The sequence below is a fragment of the Arachis hypogaea genome, chromosome 13, assembly GCF_003086295.3.
Source record: "Arachis hypogaea cultivar Tifrunner chromosome 13, arahy.Tifrunner.gnm2.J5K5, whole genome shotgun sequence".
Taxonomy (NCBI): Eukaryota; Viridiplantae; Streptophyta; class Magnoliopsida; order Fabales; family Fabaceae; genus Arachis; species Arachis hypogaea.
In genome coordinates this window covers 3,099,357-3,123,236 of record NC_092048.1, presented here as the reverse complement: position 1 = coordinate 3,123,236, position 23,880 = coordinate 3,099,357, and the positions used below count along the sequence as shown (strand labels likewise).

At 32.4% G+C, this 23,880-nt stretch overlaps 3 protein-coding genes across 4 annotated transcripts; 2 read left to right on the top strand and 1 right to left on the bottom strand.

Moving 5' to 3' along the window:
• The first annotated feature begins 2,159 nt into the window (after positions 1-2,159).
• Positions 2,160-5,323, top strand: LOC112736473 (ATPase GET3B). 2 transcript variants are annotated; one of them, XM_025785949.3, is made up of 11 exons: positions 2,160-2,364; positions 2,718-2,917; positions 3,018-3,080; positions 3,187-3,300; positions 3,727-3,801; positions 3,921-3,989; positions 4,076-4,141; positions 4,253-4,315; positions 4,393-4,491; positions 4,622-4,753; positions 4,953-5,323. In XM_025785949.3, exons 1-11 carry the CDS (start codon positions 2,226-2,228, stop codon positions 5,088-5,090), a joined length of 1,158 nt encoding a protein of 385 aa, XP_025641734.1. In that variant the 5' UTR covers positions 2,160-2,225; the 3' UTR covers positions 5,091-5,323. The 2 variants fall into 2 exon arrangements, with proteins under 2 accessions (XP_025641734.1, XP_025641733.1); XM_025785948.2 differs by having other exon boundaries at positions 2,706-2,917.
• On the bottom strand, positions 5,263-9,334 carry LOC112736474 (ABC transporter G family member 28). Its single transcript, XM_029291371.2, has 7 exons — positions 8,504-9,334; positions 7,780-8,076; positions 7,149-7,637; positions 6,915-7,063; positions 6,543-6,832; positions 6,187-6,326; positions 5,263-5,884 (listed from the first exon to the last, which is right to left on the bottom strand). Exons 1-7 carry the CDS (start codon positions 9,331-9,333, stop codon positions 5,728-5,730), a joined length of 2,352 nt encoding a protein of 783 aa, XP_029147204.2. The 5' UTR covers position 9,334; the 3' UTR covers positions 5,263-5,727.
• Positions 9,335-17,594: 8,260 nt separating this feature from the next.
• LOC112736471 (ruBisCO large subunit-binding protein subunit alpha) lies at positions 17,595-20,869 on the top strand. The gene is made up of 8 exons (XM_025785945.2): positions 17,595-17,853; positions 17,942-18,116; positions 18,284-18,405; positions 18,520-18,727; positions 18,820-18,965; positions 19,077-19,383; positions 19,654-20,105; positions 20,344-20,869. Exons 1-8 carry the CDS (start codon positions 17,797-17,799, stop codon positions 20,629-20,631), a joined length of 1,755 nt encoding a protein of 584 aa, XP_025641730.1. The 5' UTR covers positions 17,595-17,796; the 3' UTR covers positions 20,632-20,869.
• Positions 20,870-23,880: the final 3,011 nt, after the last annotated feature.

Genomic DNA, 23,880 nt, shown 5'->3' with positions numbered 1-23,880 from the left:
TGACAAAGTTTCCATATGGATTATTACTTTGCAACTCTACCGTACCAAATCTTAAATGTATGTGAATAGAAAATAATTACATTTGAGAGACAAAAAAGGAAAGGATTGTTATACCTTGGTTGGTGAATATATAAACGAGATCCCTCTTTAATAAATTCCATCCACCTACGTACACTATAAGAATATTTAGTATTAGATAAAGTATAAGAAATTTATTTTAGTTAATTAAAATTAATTAACTTTAGTGTTTAGATTTATAGTTTGTTCGGTAGGTTGGGTATCGGACGGTTCGGGTTGGTACTTCGATTGATGAGAGGGGGAATCGTCTGGTTTCGGGTTGTTGGGTCAAGGGGTGCAGCCGATGTCCCGAGCTCTTCGTGTGGGGAGGGGGGTGTCACTTGCAAGGACACTCCGACGCTCTAGTCAGTCAAGTGTGCAGATGAAAAATGGTTGAATGGTATGTGACGTACCTTGGGGGAAGGGTAGGACCTTCCCCATATATATCGTGTCAAAGGTGGGCCCATCGAGGACAGGCCCACCTTCCTCGATGCTTTCTTCTTACAGCTGTAGCGTAGCTGTCAGGGACGCGTCTTCAGGTCGGCGACTGAGCGCCTTGCTCCTGACCGTTCGGGTCGAGTGGTGCTCGGGTCGGGCCGGTCCGCTAGTGGTTTGGGCAAGCCGTAACATAATTTAAAATTTAAAGTTAACAATTTATGATTTAAAATCTAAAATTCAAATTAAACAAAATAATTTTAAAAAAAATTAACTGCTATTAATTAAAAAAATTCAACTATATTTATTAAGATCTTGTGATATGGAAGAGAAAAAAAAAAGGGATTCCTTTAAATCTAGGTGGCCGCCATTCTCTTAATAATATTTATTGCTTCCATGAATTTATATGGACCAAGCTAAACTCTACAAAGTTTCATTTCATCATGTTGCAAGCAAAGCTTCCTAAGTGAATCATAGCCAATCTATCTTTTGCACAAAAAACTGATTGTAAATTAAATCAAACTCATTCTATTATGATTAATTATCTATAACACTTTTATTTTATTTTTTTTATTCTCTCTCATTTTTTCAAGTACATCTAACAAGTAACAACCACCAGAAATGAGTATTGCTGTATTGGAACAACTAGAAAGTGGAATATATAAATATTTTCAAATCTTGCTATGTACACACATTATTTTAACATCAGTATTTTTTAATTAAACATAATTTAAATATACAATAATTAACAACCGTATTGTCATGGTGATGTTGACACTTAACAGTATGTGATCGATAAGCCTATAGTATTATTTAAAAAAAAAAGTAGTTGAATATGTTGCATGGGCTTAGCTTTAAAGCCACAATTAGTTTTATTTGGGTGTGATAATTGGAATTTTTGGAGGCCCAACAAAAGGTGCATATTTAAATTTCGTTTAAATACCCAATATTACACAACTCTAGCTATTGGGACATTACTGAGATTAAAAAAAAAAAACAGAAATTGGAAATTTTTATGAACAGCCAATTGGACCTTTATATATTTTGGTTAGGAGTTTCCAAAAAAAAAACCTCATCATCAGAAAAGACTAAAAAACTAGAAATATATCAAAAAATAAAATAAAGAATAAAAAATTTTATTACCTTGAAAATAAATAAATTTTTCTGTCATACTTTTAAAAAATTATTTGCCTAAATAAAAATAACAATTTGACTAAAATAGAAATTTATGTGTTTTAATTTTATAAAACTTAAAAATTTTAATGTAATAAAAATTTTTGTAGGACAAATTTTTGATTCGAAATTTCTTAGTAATCTATTGGTAAATCCTCTAAAATAAAAAGGAAAAAAAATTGTATGTTTGGGTTCTTAACTTCTTATTTAACTTTAACAAAATATAGAAACAGAATTGAATTAAATTATGAAAAGAGTTTTAAGGATATCAAGAACATCAATATTCTAGTTATTTTAACCGTTAATCTAAATTATAAAAAAAATATATAATATATATTAATTAAAATTAACGGTTAAAATAATCGAAACATTTTTCCTAAGTTATGTTCCTGAATTTCTAAGTTCCAAGCTTGCACATATTTTTGACAAAGCTAAATATTTTTTTTCCCTTTTTCAGATAAAAGAAAAAAATAAAACATAAAATAAAACATATTTTGAAAAATTAAGACACTGCTTTTGTTATAGCTCAGCTGCTTCTGCAAAGTGCAAAATCTCGAACAATGGCGGCGCTGGTTGGGCACATTCTGAAGACACAAAAGCACTCTTCATTCATTCGCAGTGTTACCAGAAGAACCATTGACACTAGCTTCTTCTCTTCATTGCATGAACCAACGTTCAAAATCACTCCTTTGTCTCAAGGTATTTTTCATTCTCTATCACCTTTCACAATGGATCATATGAAGTCTATGATCTTTCAGTGTTTACGCGCCTGTTATGCTCTGTTTCTTTGTGGGGTTTCGGAAAAGATCGTAACTTTGGTAAAAATTAATAGCATTTGCTAGAGCAAGAGCATGCTTCACTTTGCAGAGGTGTTACACAGTCTAGATAGTTAAACAAAAATCAAATACATATTAGGATTTTACAACATATTGCACTTGCATGATGGATGATAAATGTGGGATAATACGCTCGGTTATTATTACAATTATTGTTATTTTGATCAGTGGCTAAGATTGTGCAAATATATTTTAATAATGTAGTGAGGTTGCTAGGATCTTGCACAGAAGGTGTTTGTGGATTTGACGAGATGGTGACGGGGAAGGAGAGGAAGTATTACATGCTTGGTGGGAAAGGGGGTGTGGGAAAAACAAGCTGTGCTGCCTCCCTTGCAGTGAGATTTGCAAATCATGGGCACCCCACTATGGTGGTTTCAACTGACCCTGCTCACTCCTTAAGCGACTCTTTTGCTCAGGTACCTAACGAGACCAAGAAAAATCTCTTCAGTGTTTAGTTTAGTAGTTCTTCAATATGGATAAAACTTCAGCAGAAGTGTAATGCTACAATCTCGTTAGGATTTGAGAGGTGGTAGGCTTGTTCCGGTTGAAGGAGTGGAGTCACCATTATATGCACTCGAGGTACTCATTTTGATTGAAACAGAATTGAATATTAAACTAATAGTGCTCATATGTTTCTATTTGTGAAACCGTTTCTCGCGTTCTATTGAATCTTTGTTTGGGGCAGATAAACCCTGAGAAATCTATGGAAGAGTTCCGAGCAGCTAGTCAAAAACTGGGTGATGGCACGGGTGTAAAGTCTTTAATGCAAAGCATGGGACTTGGAATGATTGCTGACCAGGTAGTTTCTGCTTTTAATTATGAGTGTTTCTTAATCTAGTGTTAAGTTCTAATCATTTTTAGGGGCTAATAGTTTGCTGTATATTTACACCCTTATGATAATCACATGAATAAGTACTACATACTTAGCATAGAATATTCTTCATTACTATCAAAGTAAAACTCATATTTTGCTACTATTGACTGTCGCGAAAGGAGCAAATCAGAAATTGCTAAAACATCTTTGAACATTCTGAAAATTGAGAAATTCTCTTAGAGTTTGGTAATCTGAATCGCATTGTTTGTCTTGTGATGCAAGTTAGCAAACCATAATACTTTTATATCCATTTTAGTCCATGTTTCTTTCTTGTCCGCATTAGGATATCAGTGACTCAATGTCGAATGTTGGCATAACATTCCTTTGTCTTCTTTAATGGAATTGCCAAAGTTAGGGGATTTGAAGCTGGAAGAGCTCCTGAGCACTCCTCCACCTGGAACAGATGAAATTGTTGCAATTTCTAAGGTAGGCTAGTTTCATCTCCCCCCACCCCCCCCCCTCCCTCTCTCCTTCTTCCTTCTAAAACCAAGCACTGAGGATCGTGTGCTCAGATGATTTTTCTTGATTTTGTTGCTTTGTTCCAGGTGATGCAATTTCTTGAGTCACAAGAGTATAATATGTTCAGTCGAATAGTTTTTGATACAGCACCAACAGTATGTAACAGTTCTTAGTTCACTTATTATGTATTTGGATTTATTCAGATAAAATGAAGATTTATGTCTCATAAATTCCTCAATAGGGTCATACACTTCGGCTACTGTCACTGCCCGACTTCATGGATGGATCTGTAGGCAAACTAATGAAGGTATATGATTCATGTGTGCATTAAACTCAACAAATATACACCAAGAACTAGCTGAACTAGTCATCTTCATCTATGTTAGAATTCACTAACAAAAGCAATTACCTTATCCAGTTGAAGAAAAAAATGGGTTCAGCCTTCAAATCTTTGCTTGGGAAAGAACCTCAAAATGATGGTGTAAGTTATTAAATTGTTATTGTAAAGGCTTTTTCCCCACTGTTGAAATTTTAAGTATTCCATATTTGAGCTTGCAGCCGGACAAGCTTGAAAAACTTAAGGAAAGAGTAGAAAAAATACGGGATCTCTTCCAAGATTCAGACACTACTGAATTCATAATAGTCACGATTCCTACGGTAATCCTAAGTTTCTATTCTACATGGCTTATTGATTTTGATATTGAAATAAGCAAAAATATTTGCCTCTTGGCATTATTTTTTGAAATAACCAATTACATTTTGATCATTTGACTATGAACTCTTCAAGGTTATGGCAATCAGTGAATCCTCAAGGTTACATGCATCCTTGAAGAAGGAAAAAATTTCTGTTAAAAGGCTTATTGTTAATCAGGTTTTGCCTCCTACGTCAGACTGCAAGTTTTGTTCAATGAGAAGAAAGGTATTTATGAATGTGTATTATGTTCTTTTCATACTTTATTATTCTTGAATTTTTTTTTTCGGTCATTTGCTGAGATTAATCTTTTGGGAGACAATTAGGATTTTTGCTAGTAACTCTTGCATTGAGTTGGGAATTAATAATCTCTGTCTTTTTCTACATTCTTCTATCCTTTCTGATCACCAGCTCTAACAATTTGCAGGATCAAATGCGTGCAATTGAAATGATCCACAATGATTCAGAACTTGGTGGTTTGAGGTTATGCCAGGCACCCTTAGTGGATATGGAGATAAGGGGTGTCCCGGCTCTCAAATACATGGGGGATAAGCTTTGGAGGTAAAAACTTACATGATCGAAAATAGATACGAGTCGAGGACCTTAAGAATGTCTTTAGCAACTTCTCTAGGAATGATTTTCGCTTTATTTAAAGAATCTAATATGTTCTTTCGAATGCTCAATCTTTGTATAACTTTGTTTTGGCTTCTTTAACTACGTGCCGATGTAATGTTTACAGAACTAGCAATTCATGCGAGCATTTATTGAAGGAATTGAAAGAATACATAAATCTACAAATTGGTTTATAGTGTCATACATACATATCATACAACTTGGCTTATCTGCTGCTCTCATCACCTCCACACCAATTGATGGAGGCATCAAAATGATTATGCTAAACTTAAATTTGATGTTTAGTCTAATGCAGAACTTGCTGTTGAAATATTCTTGGAACTAATATTTTAGTTGAAAGTTAGAAGGGTAATATCTCTCTCTAATGCTACACTATCCACAGCTAACAACTCATATCATACTTTTTTCTCTGATCATCATCTGTTCCTATGAGGATACAACTCATGCCACATTGCTTTACAAAGTTGTTGAGCACAGGTCATGAGTTGTAGCACTAGCTAGCCAGTGTTGTTTGAATTTGCCATGTTTACTCTGTACAACAAGAATTCAGAGGGATTGAAGAGATGAACCTACTTCTTCTGGAATGTTATCATACAAAAGAATGCCAGCACACGACTAATTACTCCAGTTGCTACAAGAAGGCCTAAACATTGATACCAACGGTTGAGATCATAGCCACTCTTATAGAGTGCACCACATCGACTTATTAACCAAACTCCAGCATATCTGCATAGCAGAGAAATCCACTTAAGAAATCAACATAAAAACTCTCTATAGATGAAAAAAGGGTCTTAAGTACTTACTATACATAGCAAGAAAAGACATTCTTAATCATTAAATACTTAGATTCTTAATAATTGCATTAAAAATTTGTGTAACTATTAATGTTTCTTTTTGTCTGTCATTGTCACTTTTTAGTACATTATTAGATCAATGTATCTGAGTACGAAAATTCAAAAATAGAGAAAAAAAAAAAAGGTAAGGACAAAAGGAATGGAGTAAGATATTTGAATAAAGTCCAAGTATACCTTTTGGCATTTGATATAACAAATGCTTCAAGAGCCCACCTTGCGTAGCATATGTCTGCCACAAAGCGGATGAATCCATTATTCTCAGAATTTTCATAGGTTGCGATGAGTGTCAAAACTACTGGAAGCAATGCAGACCACTGCATGATACACAGATTTTCTTGTCAACATGATAGCAAGACATTAGGAAAAACTTTTAGTGTACTTATATTGTTTCCTATAGTAAGTCAATATATACCCTTTCACTATTGGATGCGAATCCATTCTACGTGGATCCTGCATTTGGTCCAATAGTGAAAGGGTACATGTCAGTTAGGCGTACGAAGCCAGAAGAGTAAAAAGATCGTAATGCTAACCAGCTGGGCTGGACCAGGTTCAAGGAAGATTGCTAACACATAAGCTATGCCAGTAACACAGTACACCAAACATAGCAGAACAGCATAGTTGGCTTGAAAAGAAGATCTTGGATTGTTGAAGAAATAGAACATGGAGAGATACATCAGAGGTTTGATGAGTGTACTGAAATGATCAACTGTGTCCTTTGAAAGAAAATATGCAAGGCTGCTCATGCCAGAAGCACTCTCCCTCCAATAGTGCAACTTATCCAAGGAGAAGGATCTCAAAGCCGCGATCTTCGAAAGGAGTGCTGAAAGCAAAATATTATCAGATGACAAAGAAGCATTTTGGTTTGCATAACAGGTAAGGAGATTTATTTTGATGACACTCACATACTGCTATTACTGTGTATGTATAACCAGTTGCTCCAAATGATTCATCACTCATTTTGGCTAGTGTTCCTAGGCAAAGTCCTGCTAGAAGCAAGATCATAAAGTCCACGGCAAGTGATCTAGCTTCTCGTAGCCGCTGCTTACCAACTCTGCAGGAAATAATAACAGATCAAATTCAGGTTCAATGGATGTATATTATTTCACTGAAATGTTGTTGTTCTTTTGTTAACTTACCTCCCAAGAAAGTACTTGTATTGGGTGAATGATCCAGGTGTCTTCCTATTGGACAAATCGTGTGAAGTCAAGAATTTATAACTGAAATTGTCCCTCTTCATCTCAACACTGGCCTTCACATCCTGCCAAAGTTCTCCAGCAAAAGATGGACCAGCATTGTTATCTGGAGTGGAAGCTGCTACACTTGGTGAACCAGTATTGTTAGTAGACATTCCTTCAATGAGTTCAAGCATATCCATCGGCACAGGGTAGCCATTATGAAGCATCCATCTAACAGGTAGTTGTTTCTGGCTCACTCCTGACCCTGCTGGTATCTTTATGATTCCTTCTAAAATGTCAATGTAGTAATCCGGAGGGTTGACGCGGTCAGGGACAACAATTCCCAAGCCGGAAAAGTACTCTTCCACCTTGTTCACTGGTCCATGATACACTGTAAGTCCTCCTTTAGCTAGCAATATAAAGTCATCAAACATCCTGAACAATGTGTAACTGCAGATCACCAAAAGAAAACCATAAAAAAATGAGAGTATGCAACTGTTAGAACTAATTGATTTGATTATGCAGCTCGTGAACTCATAATGTTAAACTATGTTCGAATAACACTACTATTTGGCAAAGTTCTTGAGATTACCTAGGTTGGTGAAGGACCATACATATGTTAACTCCTTCAAGGGCTTCACGTCTAAGAGCTCTAAGAAGTAACTGAGATGATGAACTGTCCAAACCAGAAGTGGGTTCATCTAAAATTAGAAGTGAAGGTTCCATCACCATTTCGAGTCCAACATTTACTCTTTTCCTCTGTCCTCCGGAGATTCCTCTCTTCTCCACCGTACCAACCATAGAGTCCCTAATTGCCTGCAAACCCAGAGCCTCGATGACTCTTTCAACCACTAAGACTTTCTCCTCTTTTGGTAGATCAGCCGCGAGCCTACATTGACATTAAAATGTAGTTGGTGGAAAAAAAAGGGAGAGAGGATGCTTCATGAGCAAGAAATGCATTCAACAAGGACCATTCAATGTAGACCTAATCTGAATGGCATGTGAATAAGAACAGCTAAACAGCTGTTTCTTCATAAATTCTCGAGTTAACTCATAAATTCTTGCAGGTTCTTACAAGTTTACGTCCACAAATTGAGTATGCAGGATTTAGTATTCATGGAATGCCTTTTTCTTTCCTTTTTTTCCTGATTTGTCTTCAACTTTTGACTATAAGCTGTTTTGAAGAAACATCTTTAAATGCAAAAATTAATGGTAGAACTCATCACAAACTATTTTGTAATGGAATGCAATGATGAGTGGACTGATCATAATCCAATAATTTATCAAAGATTAAAAGTGATTGATATATGATATACCTGCATCTGGCACTGAACCACAGATTTTCCTCCACTGTCAAATTTCCATGAACAATATCATCTTGTGGCACAAATCCAATGATTTTCTTGTACGACCGAATTGGCGATTCCTGGCCATTTACAAGAACTTGACCAGTTGTGGTGCATCCAGCCGCTTTCCCGGTCAAAGCAGAAAGAAATGTTGTCTTGCCGGCCCCAGATGGTCCCATAACTGCTGAAACCCGGCCGGGAAACAATTTACCTGTCACACTTCTTAATAGGTGTTTGTTTTTTCCTTTCAAAGTGAGTGTTAAATCTTTAAATGCAACCTCAATGGTAGGCCTTTTCCTTATCTCAATCTCATTAGCCATTGAGATAACTCCAGAGAAGGTCATGTTCTTCATTTGTTCCTGTAAGGCCTTCTCTTTCTCAATCTGATTATATGCATACTTGAACACTTGACTCTGAGTATGCAATTGCTTACCCTTTGGTGCTTGCTTCTTAACATTCTTATCCCCTATCTGAATATTAAAACCTTCTTGGCTATCAGGATCTTCCTCAATGTCACTTATTATCTTGCTGAGGTTGCTCTTGTCCTTTTTCTTTGCTTTTGCAGGGGCAGAAGGTGGTAAGGTTCCGGATCCCTTGTTAGTCTTTTGGCGTGAAAATGTTCGCGACAAACTCGATTGCAGACCTACTGCGTGCTTCTTGGCTATGTCTTTTGCTGATTTCCATTTTTCTCGCGCTTGTGTTTCTCTCACGTGTGCTGCAGCCCTTTCTCTTGATTTTGCTTGTCTTCTTTCTCGAGTTGCAAGAACTTGATCAGAACAGTTATATATGATAATGAGCATGAAACACACTCCAGCCTACATTCACAATTTGAACAAGGTAAAATTCTACAACACTTTCCATAGACTCTAAATTCATTTGATGTCACATAAAGCATGCAACCAAAAGAATTCATATGATTATATGTGTAAAGTTTACTTACAAAGACCAGGACACCATATGCAGTAATATTCTGGTTTTCTGATTTAGGTTCACATGTTGCCAAAGTGAAACATCCTGGGGAAGATACAAAATCAAGAAAAAAAAGTTATATATAAAAAGAAATGGTCAGTGGAATGTTCATACACACTCAGAAAATGATAGTATCTTCAACACAATAATTAGGCATGTTGCATGCATTTACCCAACATTTTATGACACACCTAATGCTACTTGAGAAAATAATGAGAATGGAACATAGAAGAACATGACTAAATATGATAACTTTTAACTCAAACGAAAGGAGATCAGATAAAAGGCAGGGAAATCATACTCTCTTGAGCAGTAGAACCTGTTCTGCAGTAATACCTGCAATTAGTACATGAAAGAATTCTCATTTTCACAACAATGTAAGAACACATATCAAAGAGAAACTATACATACACGGTTATAGAAACAGAAAACAATAACAGAAACCAAACAAATGGTGTAGAAAGAAAGAAGTAGAAGTTGAGTGATAATAATGAAAATATACCCCTTATTGCAATCATTTTTTATGATATTAGATGGACAGAATGCTCCTGGAGCACAGAAAACCTCTGCACTGCTTCTAATATCAGCCCAAATATCTGCTCCCCCACAAGAATGGGTTAACTTTCCAGGAGGTATCTGATAACGATATCTGCATTATTGATTCTGCTGATAAATATTAAAGTATGCCAAAAAAAAAGGAGAAAGAAGAAGCAGTGAAAGTGTAACTAAAAGGGAAGCACTTACGGTTGACATACTCCACTTGTTGCATTGAGAGTTCCACGTGGACAATAAGCTCCCAATGGACAAGCTTTAAAACAAAAAATATATTAAAAAAATGAAAACAAAAATTAAAATAATAGAGAATAACATTGTCATAAAATTACTTTTTCCAAAAATTTAAGCTGATAAGAGATAGAACATGAATAATTATAGCTCTAATATATATCTCTTTAAGCAAAAATCTCTTTTGGGCAAAGCTTTTTTCTCTTTTTTATTTGTCTTAAACTAAATTCTTTTGAGATCTAATAAAGATCGAACTATAAACCTTTCGATTATAGAAATTCTGATACTATATTATGAAATCATTTCTTCCAAAAAGTTAAGACGATAAGAAGAAGAAAAATATGAATCATTATATCTTTAACAAACATTAAATTTTATTGCTAGTTCTTAATGTTAATCAATATTTAATATTGAGAATGGTTTTAAACAGACAGATACGTATTATGTTGAGCAGTTTAGTCAATTTAACGATTTTCAACTCGAGAGACTTACGTATCATGCAAGTAAGACCAGGAGGGCAAAAGAAACCTTCACAACAAGGTTGGCAATCTGAATTTCTAACAGGTATGTCTTTCTGGGTGCTGTTAAGCTCTACTTTCTCATTAGCCTTACATGCCCATCCAGGCTCACACCCATTTAGCCACGTGCTCGTATTGCAGTTCACATTCGGATTCACAAACCTTTTGTTGCTTTTAACCAGCGATGAATACATTTCAAGCTCTGAACCTATGCACATGCGCTGTGTAATATCTCCTGATGAATGGTAACAACAACATAACACACCATGCAAATCTATATATATAGAATCAAATCCAAAAAGAAAGTAATACTTGAAACGAATCTATAAGATTAGATTCAACAATGTTACGTGTACAGCAAAATCAGCCTCCAAAGTCAGCTACCAGTAAAATATATATATTGGAATACGAATACACAAATATAATTGTCGCTGATTTTAATAATTAATTTTGGTGTAGAAAATAGGTTATATTCTCACATACCTTGTAAATTTTTGGCACAGTTGGTGAGAAAAGAGAGATCACTGGAGAAATTGAAGGCACCATCCCAATCTCGGTCCCTGAATTAATTAAGGTAGTTATTGTGTTAGATTATTTGAATGATCAATCAAAACAACAACACATACAGAAATGAATGAAGGAATGAGAATACAGACGCATCCACAATGCAAAATCCCAAGTGTTTCCTGATTGAATCCTTGAAGACGTTGGTGTAACTACCCATGCTTTTGTACATTTCCTGTGCAAATAACTGAACTGCAGCTTCATTGGGGAGGCCGGTGCCGCCGCCGGCCGCGGCGCCACCGCCGGGGGCTGTTTGAGAAGACGCTGGCCCCACAATGCAGGTCAATACAACAACAATTGTAACAAAGTTAACCTTCCCTAATATCTCTACGTATCCCTCTATCTTGTTCATCATAATTCTAATTAATCACAAAAAAAAAAAAATAAAAAATAAAAAAGTATCTATTTAATATTTGTTAGTATTGCTATTATTATTTACAGTGTTGTTGTTTCTGATGAGATCACAACAAAAGGGTGAAGAAACTCGTAGGAATTACTATTGCAGAAGGGTAGATACATTGTGAAAGTGTGTTGAGGAACAATGGAGGGAGAGAGAGAGAGAGGTATTCGCATTTTCCAATGAAGAAATAATTAATGGCGGCGAGTGTGTGGTGGGGGAGCAGCATGCATTTGCTTTCTTTCTTGTGCCTTTAAAATGGAACGTAGAAATTGGCCATGAAATAATAATGGTTGAATAATGATGAAAACAACAAACATGCATGCATGCATGCATGCATCAATGCTTATTCTTGCATTGTAAATAGGCTTGTCTTCCAATCACGACACGTGTCAAACATTTAGTACCATGCTCTCAAAATCATATGCCTCCAACCTCGCATAGCTTATATTTTTTTTCCAATAATTTCATTTTCAACATTATATACTAAGGATTATTTAATACTTGTAATATATTCACAATGTAAAATTTAATCAGATTTTCTATATATTTACCTGCTTAGGAATAATAAATTATAAATCATTGTGTTTCACCATGATGAAAATCTAAAAACAAATATTTAGATGTTAATTATGCGAGTGTCAATCCTTCCATTTTATTAAGATTACAAAATGTTCTTGTAAATTATGATAATATCGATATATAGACAGTGATTTCAAATCTAAAATTTAAGCGGTCACCAAAAAAAAAATCTAAAATTTAAGCATATTTTTTCACAACTTCATATAAGGTAGAGTTTTTTTTTTTCTTTTTTCTTTTTTGAGGTGATAGTGTTAAAGCTTGTAACACATTTTATACGTCCAAGTTTTTTTTGTTAACTAAGTTTAAAGTTTAATATAACAAAAATTAATTATGATTATTATTTTTTAAGTTTTATTGTTTAATTTGATTGGACTTAGTTTATAAAAAGACTTAGATGTACAGTATTATTTTATCGAAAATGTTTGGTAATTAAAGAAAATTAGCTAAAAACAGCAATAACTTGCTTTATTTAGTATTCATTAATTGTTGCGATAATTAATAAATGCTAAATAAAGTAAGTTTTGGCTTTTTTTATAACAAAAAAAAATTGACCAAAAATAGTTAGAATTTGTCTTATTTAATATTTATTAATTATTAAATAATTAATGAATGCTAAATATATAAGATAAATTTTGGTTGTTTTTTTGTCTATCTAATATTACAGTTAAAATTTTAAACTACTACAACAGTATTAATTTCGACTTTAATTCCAAAAATGATTAGTCTTTTGTTTTTTAGATTCGAATTTAAGAGTACAATTAAAATTATTGAATTTATCAAAGCCTTTATTTGCATGATGTCGATGCAGAAATATTTGGTAACTAAAGAAAAATAGTCAAAAACAGCCATAACTTGCCTTATTTAGCATTTATTAATTGTTGCGACAATTAATGCATGCTAAATAAGGTAAATTCTGACTTTTTTTTTGTCTTTCTAATATTACCGATGTCCATGATATGTAGCTATTTTTAATATTTAATCAAATAATAATTTGATGTTTTCACATATTTATATATTCTTTAAGAAAATTAAATAAAATAAAAACTATTCTATTGTTTTCTTGGTTTTAGACTATTGTCTTAAATAATAACAACGAAAAACAAGATTATGAATGGAAAAAGAGGAGAATTCAAAGAATTATATGCAACATATTCTATGATTGACCGATTTGATTTGAGTAATAAAACTAAAAAGGGATATTTAAACTTGAAGAAACAATAATGAGGAGCACAAAAAGATCTTTCCAAAAGTTGAGAATTAAAAAAAATGTTAACTTAATTTCCTTCTATATATATTTATTCATTATTCTTTTTAATGAATTGTTGCATACAAAAGACAAAATTTAATATCTTAATACTTATTTAAACGGATATATAAATTGAGCCGAACAAACGCGAATAATAACGGTGGTTTTTTTTTTTGTTTTACTATTTTGCGACGGTTTCAAAAGTAGTCGCTAATTTTCCGATGCTATGCGACACTAGCGTTTGGTGGAGAGACAGAGACGGAAAGACTGAGACTGAGAGACAGAGACTAAGAGATAGGATTGAAATAAATCTTAGTATTCTGTTTGGTACAAAATGAGAGACAGGAATTGAAACAAGAATGAAACTCTAATTTAATTTGCACAAAGGGTAAAATTGGAATTAATTAATTAAAATGAAAGTATTTTAGATATAAAATGTTATTAAAGTTTCAGTCTCTATCTCTAAAAATTTTAGTCCCCTATGTCCCTACATTTTAGAGGTACTGACTGAAATTTTGGGAACAGAGATAGAAATTTTAGTACCAGTCTCTAAACTAACAAACATAATATTGAATATCAGTCTCTCAGTTTTTGTCTCAGTACTTCAAAACAAACGCTACCTTACATTGTAGTGCAAACAAATTACTTTTCTATTTATGTATTTGGTCTCAGCTGAAGCTCTTGATCATTGCTTGGATCACTGCAATTTCATTGGCAGAAAACCCTACACCAAGGTTTGCAAGAACATCATACTCCAACCACCCAGTGTCACCACCACCATTTTTCATACCTTGATTACCATTATTATCATTGGTGTTCGATGATGATGATGGTGGTGGCACTATACTTTTGCCGCTAGTTGCAGCGGCTATGGAAGGTTCGGCGTGGCGCAAGAGCCACTCAATTGTGTCACCATGAGTCTTGTGCCCTAGCTCGCGCGTGAGCTGGAACACGCGCGCAGCACATAACGGTGGCAACAGAATGCGACTTTCTCTTCCATTAACCTTTTTGTGACGATCTTTATTGTTATTATTATTATTGATGCTAACCTTACGAGGGGGTGGGGTATTATTAGAAGAAAACTTCATGAATTTTGGTTTGTTATTACTTTTGGTTTCTTATTGTTTTGTGTGTGTGTCCTTGGATCATTATATTCAATAAAAGGGTTCTTATATAGTAGTCTTATTCTCCCTTGAAGCAACGGTTCCTTAATAAATAAAAAGAAATATTTATTGTTCAAAATATTCAGAGTCAATCTGAGGTTGATCGAATACTCTTATAAATGGTAGACTCATTGATTACTGTTACATATCATGCAATGCAAGTAATTAAATGAGTATGACCAATTGAGCATATTAGGGCCATTAAAAGTAAATATATAGAGTAACGGTTCTGCTACGTTATCAACAGTATATCTGCCAACTTCTACCAACTCTTATTTATAATTGTATTTTATGGAAGTGTGTTCGTGGATGTGTCTAATAAAAATGTCTTTTTTATAGCTGTGTTTAATAAAAGTGTCTTTATAAATATATTTTCTGGATGTGTCTCTTTATATATGTATTTAAAATATATTAATTATTAGACACATCCACGAACACACTTCTATGAAACATACTTATAAATAAGAGTTGGCAGAAGTTGGCAGATAATATGTTGGTACTCTATACTTTTCCATAGAGTAAACATCCCGCAATTTTTGTCCATTTTCACGAAGGATAAAGTGATTTCTGTTTAAAAAAAAAGACGCTTCGATCTCTCTTTTAAAAAATTCATTAAATAATAACAAAAATTATTTTTGTGAGGATTTTATTTATATTTTGTGAGGGTTTTAAACCTCCACAAAATTCTTTTCAACAATATAACCAATTATTACCACTATTATCATTATCTTCTTCATCCTCATTATTATTACGCCTACCTCTATTATTTTTATTGCTTTATCATCATCATTATCTCCTCTACCGTCATCATCATCACCAAAATATTATCAACATTAAAGTTCTCTTCTTTCATTTCTTATTTGATATTATTTTTTTCTTTAAAAGGTATCTGTACTACAATTTTTTTCTTTTGTGACATCATTTTTATTAATGGTTTTTCTTCACTTAACCACCATTGGTAAAAGAATTTTCAAAAACAAACTTATTAATAGTTTGTGGAGGTTTAAAACCCCACAAAATATAAATAAAACCCCGCACAAAACTAATTTTTGTTATTATTTAACGGATTTTTTAACAGATAAATTATATTATCCCAAAATAAAAATATTGAAGATCGAAGTGTCCCTTTTTTTTAATAGGTATTGCTTTGTCCTTTGTGAAAATGGACAATGCTTACGGATTTACCTATCTTTATGCCTTAAACACACATGTTAATTTTATAAATTAAAATTTTTTTAATTAAAAATATAAAAATTAAGTTTTTAATATATTTATTAAATAAAAATATTTAAAATTTCTCGTTAATAATAAATTTATCATGTAACTTAAAGACATACATTAGTTAAACCTATATTTTATTAATCAAAATCAACTAAATTAATCTAATAGTTTATTGACATAATAAAAATTAATTAAAAAATAAATAGACACATAAAAAAAGAAAAAAAAAGACTTGATTCAATTTAATTATAAAAATAACTTATTTAACCATATTTCTCTAAAATAAAATAATATACTTTATTGGTCACCAACTTAGCTATTTATATAAAATATATATTATAATATAAAATATAATATCAAATATATATATATATATATATATATATATATATATATATATAATGACTAATCTAATAACTACTACTTTTTAGTATTCAATAGTGTCATTGTTTTAATTTTTTCTTCTATTTCTAGTTTTTAGTATTTTATGATTAACCACTAAAGAAAACAAAAAGTTATAATGAAGAATAAAAATTGAAACATGACCCTAATATACTTATTACTATTATTTAGACCAAAATATCTCTTACTCTCTTATTAAAAAAAATTACTAGTGTTTTCAAGTAAATTTGTTATTCTAATTCATATAGGAACGTTTTGTTTAATAAATAATTTAATTAACAAAATAATAGATGAAAAATAGTTAAGAATTTGAATTATTATTGTAGAAAAATTTTTTAAAAATATGGATTGATTATTAACCAAAAAAGTTAATTTATACCTATCTTTCTTCATAACTAATTATTACTACTTTGACTTTTTATTGTTATAGTCTCTCTCATCTTTTATTTTGAGATTTCATAGAATGCATTTATTTAGATTTTTTTTAATTACTATTTAAAATGACCCATTCAAACACACCCTTAAATCTTTCACTAGTTTAGTAGAAATATAAATATGTTTAGAGAAAGTGTAGATACAAAAGCAAATAATATATTTATATTGTACAATAAAATTTGAATTCTGTCTAACTACAACTAAAAATAATAAAATAAAAATAAGATAATTTATTTTTTATTAGAAACTACATAATCAAGTTAACTCTTTTTTTCTTTTCCTGTTAACTAAATCTTGGACCCTATCAAATGGTAGAAGCAAATAGAAACTCAATTTAATATAGATCAGAATAGGTTTACCAATAAAACCTTGCCTCATTGCACTTTTATCAATATGGAAATGAAGCTATGCAGATCAAGTAGAGTGATTCCATAGTAGATATTCACAAAAAAATATTATATTAGTATAAATAAATTTAATTATTCGTTTAGTACAGGATTAATTACTATTATATATAGTAATTTAATAATTAATGTTTAGATATGATAATCGTATTTTTTAAAATTTAATTTTAATATACTATCAGTGTAAAACAATTTTACACGTATATTTAATTACGTAACACCACATCATTAAAAATAACTATTACTTTTATTAATTGCGTGAATAATCATAAAAAAAATAAATATAATTGAATAATTATATAAAATATTTTACATTTTTAATCCATTAAAATTAAACTAATTTTTATTGGTATAATATGATGGATCCAAAAGTAAAAGGGTTGTTAATCCGAAATCCGACCCGGATGAGAAAAAGGGCCTTCGAGAAATCTGGAGAGAGAGAGGAATGTTCTGGAAACTGAGATTTGGTATCCATAAAGCAGCAGGCCCAAACCCTAACTTTTGTGTTCACTTTCCAGTTTCAGACACTCTTCTTATCCATTCCTCACCCAACACACACACACCAAGTCGTTAGCATCAATGGCCTCCGCAAACGCTCTCTCCTCCGCCTCCCTCCTTCGCTCTTCTAACCGCCAGGTACCATAACATCTAACTAACTAACTAACTAGTACAACAACTCTTAACTACCTCCTCACACTTTCCAATGTGAATATTTCTTTTTCAGAGTTTAAGCAGCAACAGGAGGCTGAACCACCAAAACAATGGCAGAGTCAATTACCGTCGCTTCTCCGTCAGAGCCTCCGCCAAGGAGATTGCCTTCGACCAGAGCTCACGCGCCGCCATTCAAGCCGGTATCGATAAGCTCGCCGACGCCGTTGGTCTCACCCTCGGTCCCAGGGGTACGTACAATCCTGCTTAATTTTATTTCATTTCTCGTTCGTTTTTGCATTTTAGATTTGAATCGTGTAATTTCAAGCTCCTCTTGGAGGGACTGGTTTGATTTATAAGAATTTACAATGATGCTGAGATTTCGGAACTGTATTTGCCTATTTGGTTATTTTTGAAGGGAGGAATGTTGTGTTGGATGAGTTTGGAAACCCTAGAGTTGTTAACGATGGTGTCACCATTGCTCGCGCTATTGAGCTCCCTGATGCCATGGAGAACGCCGGAGCTGCTCTCATTAGGGAGGTATGCGAGGGATGGTTTCAATTTTTTCAATTGTAAAAATCTGATAATGGTTTGGTTATTTTGGTGTTAATGACGATGATGATTATTGATGTGTGGCGAAATTGTGTGGACAAGGTTGCTAGCAAGACTAATGACTCAGCTGGCGATGGGACAACGACTGCTTCGGTTCTTGCTAGGGAGATAATTAAGCTTGGACTGCTCAGTGTGACCTCTGGTGCTAACCCTGTGTCTCTCAAGAGAGGAATTGATAAAACTGTTCAGGGTTTGATTGAGGAGCTTGAGAAGAAGTCCAGGGCTGTCAAAGGAGGAGATGACATCAAAGGTGTTATATGCTATACCATTTCTCTAGGAATGTTTGTTTTACCTTGAGGTTTGGTAGACTAATGATGGTTTATTGGTCTGGTAATGGAACAGCCGTTGCTTCTATCTCCGCGGGAAATGATGAGTTGATTGGGCAAATGATTGCTGAGGCAATTGACAAGGTTGGACCAGATGGCGTGCTATCCATTGAATCTTCATCCTCATTTGAGACTACTGTTGAAGTTGAAGAAGGAATGGAGGTATAACTTTTCTGCTGTGGCAAACGGGTCGCTTCTTTTCCACTCTGTAGGGAATCGTGATGAGTTTATATTCACTTTGTAATTCTTATTATTTTGTATTATGTGATACAGATTGACAGAGGGTATATCTCCCCTCAATTTGTTACAAACCCTGAGAAGTCGATTGTTGAATTCGAGAATGCGAGAGTCTTGATTACAGATCAGAAGATATCGGCAATTAAGGATATAATTCCACTGTTGGAGAAAACAACTCAATTGAGAGCTCCCTTGCTTATCATCGCCGAGGATGTCACTGGGGAGGCTTTGGCTACCCTTGTTGTGAATAAGCTGCGGGGCATTCTTAACGTTGCTGCCATCAAAGCTCCCGGTTTTGGTGAGCGCAGGAAGGCCCTACTTCAAGACATTGCTATATTGACAGGTAGGTGAAATTCTCTTCTGTACTTGATTGGATACATAGCACATCAACATTTGTAATGGATTTGAAATGAAATCAAATGACCAATCTCAGTTGAAAATAGGTTAATATTGTTAAAAATTAGTCTGGTGTATGGTGTATTTGAGTGCAAGGTGTATTGATTTGTCAAGTTAATCACTGAGTTCTGTTAAATTGTTAAGTATATATGATCATGAGATGGGAATTATGACAACCATGTGGCTGACAAGTTGATTTTGTGCCTTCAATTACCAGGTGCTGAGTTCCAAGCCTCTGATCTGGGATTACTTGTTGAGAACACCTCAGTTGAGCAGCTTGGTATCGCTCGCAAAGTAACCATCTCCAAGGATTCTACAACTATGATTGCTGATGCTGCATCAAAAGATGAGTTGCAAGCTAGGGTTGCACAACTAAAGAAGGAGCTGTCAGAGACAGATTCAGTTTATGATACAGAGAAATTATCAGAGAGAATCGCCAAGTTGTCTGGTGGAGTTGCAGTCATCAAGGTCGGTGCTGCCACAGAGACTGAACTTGAGGACCGTAAGCTCCGTATTGAGGATGCCAAGAATGCAACCTTTGCTGCCATTGAGGAAGGTATTGTTCCTGGTGGAGGCACCGCATTGGTTCACCTTTCTGACTTTGTACCAGCAATCAAGGACAAGCTTGAAGATGCTGATGAAAGATTAGGAGCTGACATTGTTCAGAAGGTGAGAATGCTGACAAGCTACATACATAAAGCTATAATCTTCTTTGTACTGCATAATGCACATGTTCCATTATTATGATAACACACCAAGTCCAACTATAAAACAGATATAGAAACCTCCTACATAAATTCCTTGTCTATTTCAGATTACAATACACTTTAACAATAAACAATATAACCCTGAGTTTTCTCCAAGTTACAAGTTGATCTGATAACTGTGGAAAATTTTAATATTGTAGGCATTGGTATCACCTGCATCATTGATTGCTCAAAATGCTGGTATAGAAGGTGAAGTAGTGGTGGAGAAGATAAAGAACAGTGAATGGGAGGTTGGTTACAATGCCATGACAGACAAATATGAGAATTTGGTGGAGGCTGGAGTCATTGACCCTGCAAAGGTGACAAGGTGTGCTTTGCAGAATGCTGCTTCAGTTGCTGGAATGGTTTTGACCACACAGGCCATTGTTGTTGAGAAGGCTAAGCCCAAGGCACCTGTTGCTGCTCCTCCTCAAGGCCTCACTGTTTGATTTCTCTATTACTCTTTCAAGGTATTGTCATTACAATGTTACGGCAAAGAACAGTTTTGTGTAGAAAATGGTAAGAGCCCAAGTTTATGAACGAATGTTGAATTGAAAACAAAAGAATCGTAGTTGTAAGCATTATTGTTAGATCATGTTTGGATTGGCGGATAAGAGGTAGTGTTGATTGAGTTCTAAATATGTTTCACGAGTGAAATAAGAGTTATTTTCCTCCGTTAACGTCCAAGAATTAGATCTACTTCACCATACATCGTGCTAATTTTTAACATTCATGCATGTATGAATATTTTTCGAAAATATTGTGAACTTCATGATTGAGGCTATTCACATTGTAAAGTATAGTTCGGTTCAACATTATTGGTAATGTTAAATGTTAAATTGAGACATTCGCTCAGAAGTTTGTGACTCAGAACCATACTTTGAAGTGCCAAAGATCTTGATTTTTAGTTACCCTAAAAAAAAATCTAATACGCGTTAATCCAAAATTAAAAAAAAAAAGAAGTCCTATACGCGGTGGAATGATATCATCATCATATTATAACTATATATGCACGTATTACTACTTTAAATTGGTTTTTGAAAGTTTTTTAATTAAATTTATTTTTAAAAATTTTAAATTGGTCAAATTAATTTTTCTGTTATTTTTTTTTCATAGTCAAAGTTTATTTATATGGTATGTTAAATGATATTATAATATATACTTAAAAATTTTAATTGATTGTTAATATGATATTTATGAAATGAAATTAAATTAATTTTAAATTGAAGTATTTTAATGTTTTAAAATTCTTTTAATTTAAAATTTTAATTTGATTTAATTGTATAAATTTATTATGTTAGTAAATTTTTATTTTTAAAAATGACAAAAAAACTAATATAACTAAAATTTAACTAATGTAACTAAATTAAAATTTTTAAAAGATAAATTTAATTAAAATAATATCTTTCGAAATTTAAAAATATCTTACTATCTTTTCACTTCTTCTCGATGTGGTAGGTTAGTTTTTCCTTCGTCTTACAAAAATCATTAAATATGATCTATTAAGCGAAGAACTACTTTTAAAATAATAATAAACTTAAATAAGTTTTTATTTTTATAAAAGACATTTTTTTTTTACCAAAAATAGGAGACTCGAACTCGCAATCTCTTAATCTCTTAATTGAGTATGGAGAGACTATGCCATTTGAGTTATAGACTATAAAATACCTCTTTGTCATTAGTTTTCTCCGAAAGTTAATTGCCGATGTGGACCAACATTAGAAATTATATTTCATAATTATCAACGACTTATTTAAATCATAATAATATTAAAAAACTACATGGCATTGCTAGTTGCTACGGGAGTACCGGGTTTTTAACATGGGAAGCATAATAAGAATTGACGAACAGAAAGAACCCGTAATATGTTATCCAACTATGCTATATGCTATGTATGTATACATTAAAATTAAGGATTAAAATCAATTACTAATATATAATACATATTAAATATTAAAAATAAATTAAATTATATAAATATATTAATAAATTATTTGATAAGTGATTTTAATAACTAATTTTAATATATAAATAATATTTTTGTATATTATCAGCTCTCTTCCTTTCCGTAAAGCAAAGTCAAATTAGCATGCTGATTCTTTTGGTGGATGAATGCATCACATATATACACATTTTCATTCTAATGACAAACATCTTCTAGAGGAGAATCCGAAAATTCAATATCATTATATCAACCTATACTTAAAAACGGGTAATGTTAAGTAGACAAAAAAAACAGGCAGAATTTGTCTTATTTAATATTAATTAATTATTGTAACAATTAATAAATATTAAATAAGACAAATTATGATTATTTTTGGCTGATTTTCTTTGGTTACCAAATATTTTCGCTTAAAAACTACTTGCCGTGTATAAAAGTTCATTGCGGGAAAGATTCCCTCTTGAGAATGACTCATACGGTAAGAAAAGAGTTGATACCTTTTAAGAGAGCTTGTCAACATGAGTCGGAATATAGATTATTCATAGAAATAATAGAAATAGAAATAATGTTTATACTATTTTGTTTATATATTTTTTTACATTTTTTTATGGTATAAACGACTAATTTTTTTTATCTTCTCTCATTTCTTATCAATTACTTTTAATATGGTGTAAAAAAAAACATAAATGTATCATTCCTCGTTCAAAAATTCTTTAAATAGACATGTTTCTTTCTTTGGAAGTAGTAAACGATATATTCCTCAATAAATGTTGGTCAACCTTTTAGGTAGTAGATCCTACTCACAGGGGAAGAAGTTTAAGAAATTCTTTTTTTTTTAATGTATATTGTTTAATGTTTACTACTTTCGTTTTTTAGAAACTTAAAATTTTTGTTTAACCTTTTCAATATTATGTGTTTAAATTTATTAAATATTTATAGAAATATATTACTTGCCGAAAAAAAAATGAAAAAAAAAAAGCTAGAAATTACAACCTTATAAATCATAGTTGTGAATGAAGGAAACACTAATGGTGTGCCAAAACAAAATGCATAGTTTCTTTTTTTCTTTTTATTTTTTATTTGTTTATATTAAATATATTTATTTTTGGATAACAAGTTAATAATTATTAAATTTCAGATTTTTTGTCATAGAAACTTTAATATTATGTTATGAAATTGCTTATTTTAAACATTTAAACCAATAAAAATATATGCATGAATAATTATAGATCTCTAATATTTACTTTGATGCAAATGGGCAATAATGATATTTATCATGTTTCGATTTATTTCTATTTATTTATATGAAATTTTAAACAAAGAGCAAATTAAAGCATATATTTTCTAGCAGAAAATTGTAGGAAAAAAAGTTAGCTCAATATAATTTCTTGATCACCACTTTAAAATTGAGGAAGGAAAAAAAAAACTAGCATAGTATATGTATGCCAATAACTCAAGAATCAAGTTCTTTAATTGATTCTAGTTTATCAAAGTGAACACATGAAAAAATAAAGAGGAAAGTATCGTTTTTGTCACCAATGTTTAGGGTAAATTTTATTTGTGTCCCTAACGTTTAAATCGTTCTATTTGTATCCCTAACGTTTGTAAAAGTGATTCAATGTTATCCTACCGTCAATTACACATCATAAACGCTTTAGTTTGAGTTTTAAAAACCTCTTCTTGAAGTTAGAATATAAATGTTTGGGATAGAATCGATAATCTACTCCGAAAAATAGCTCATCAAATGTTAAAACTA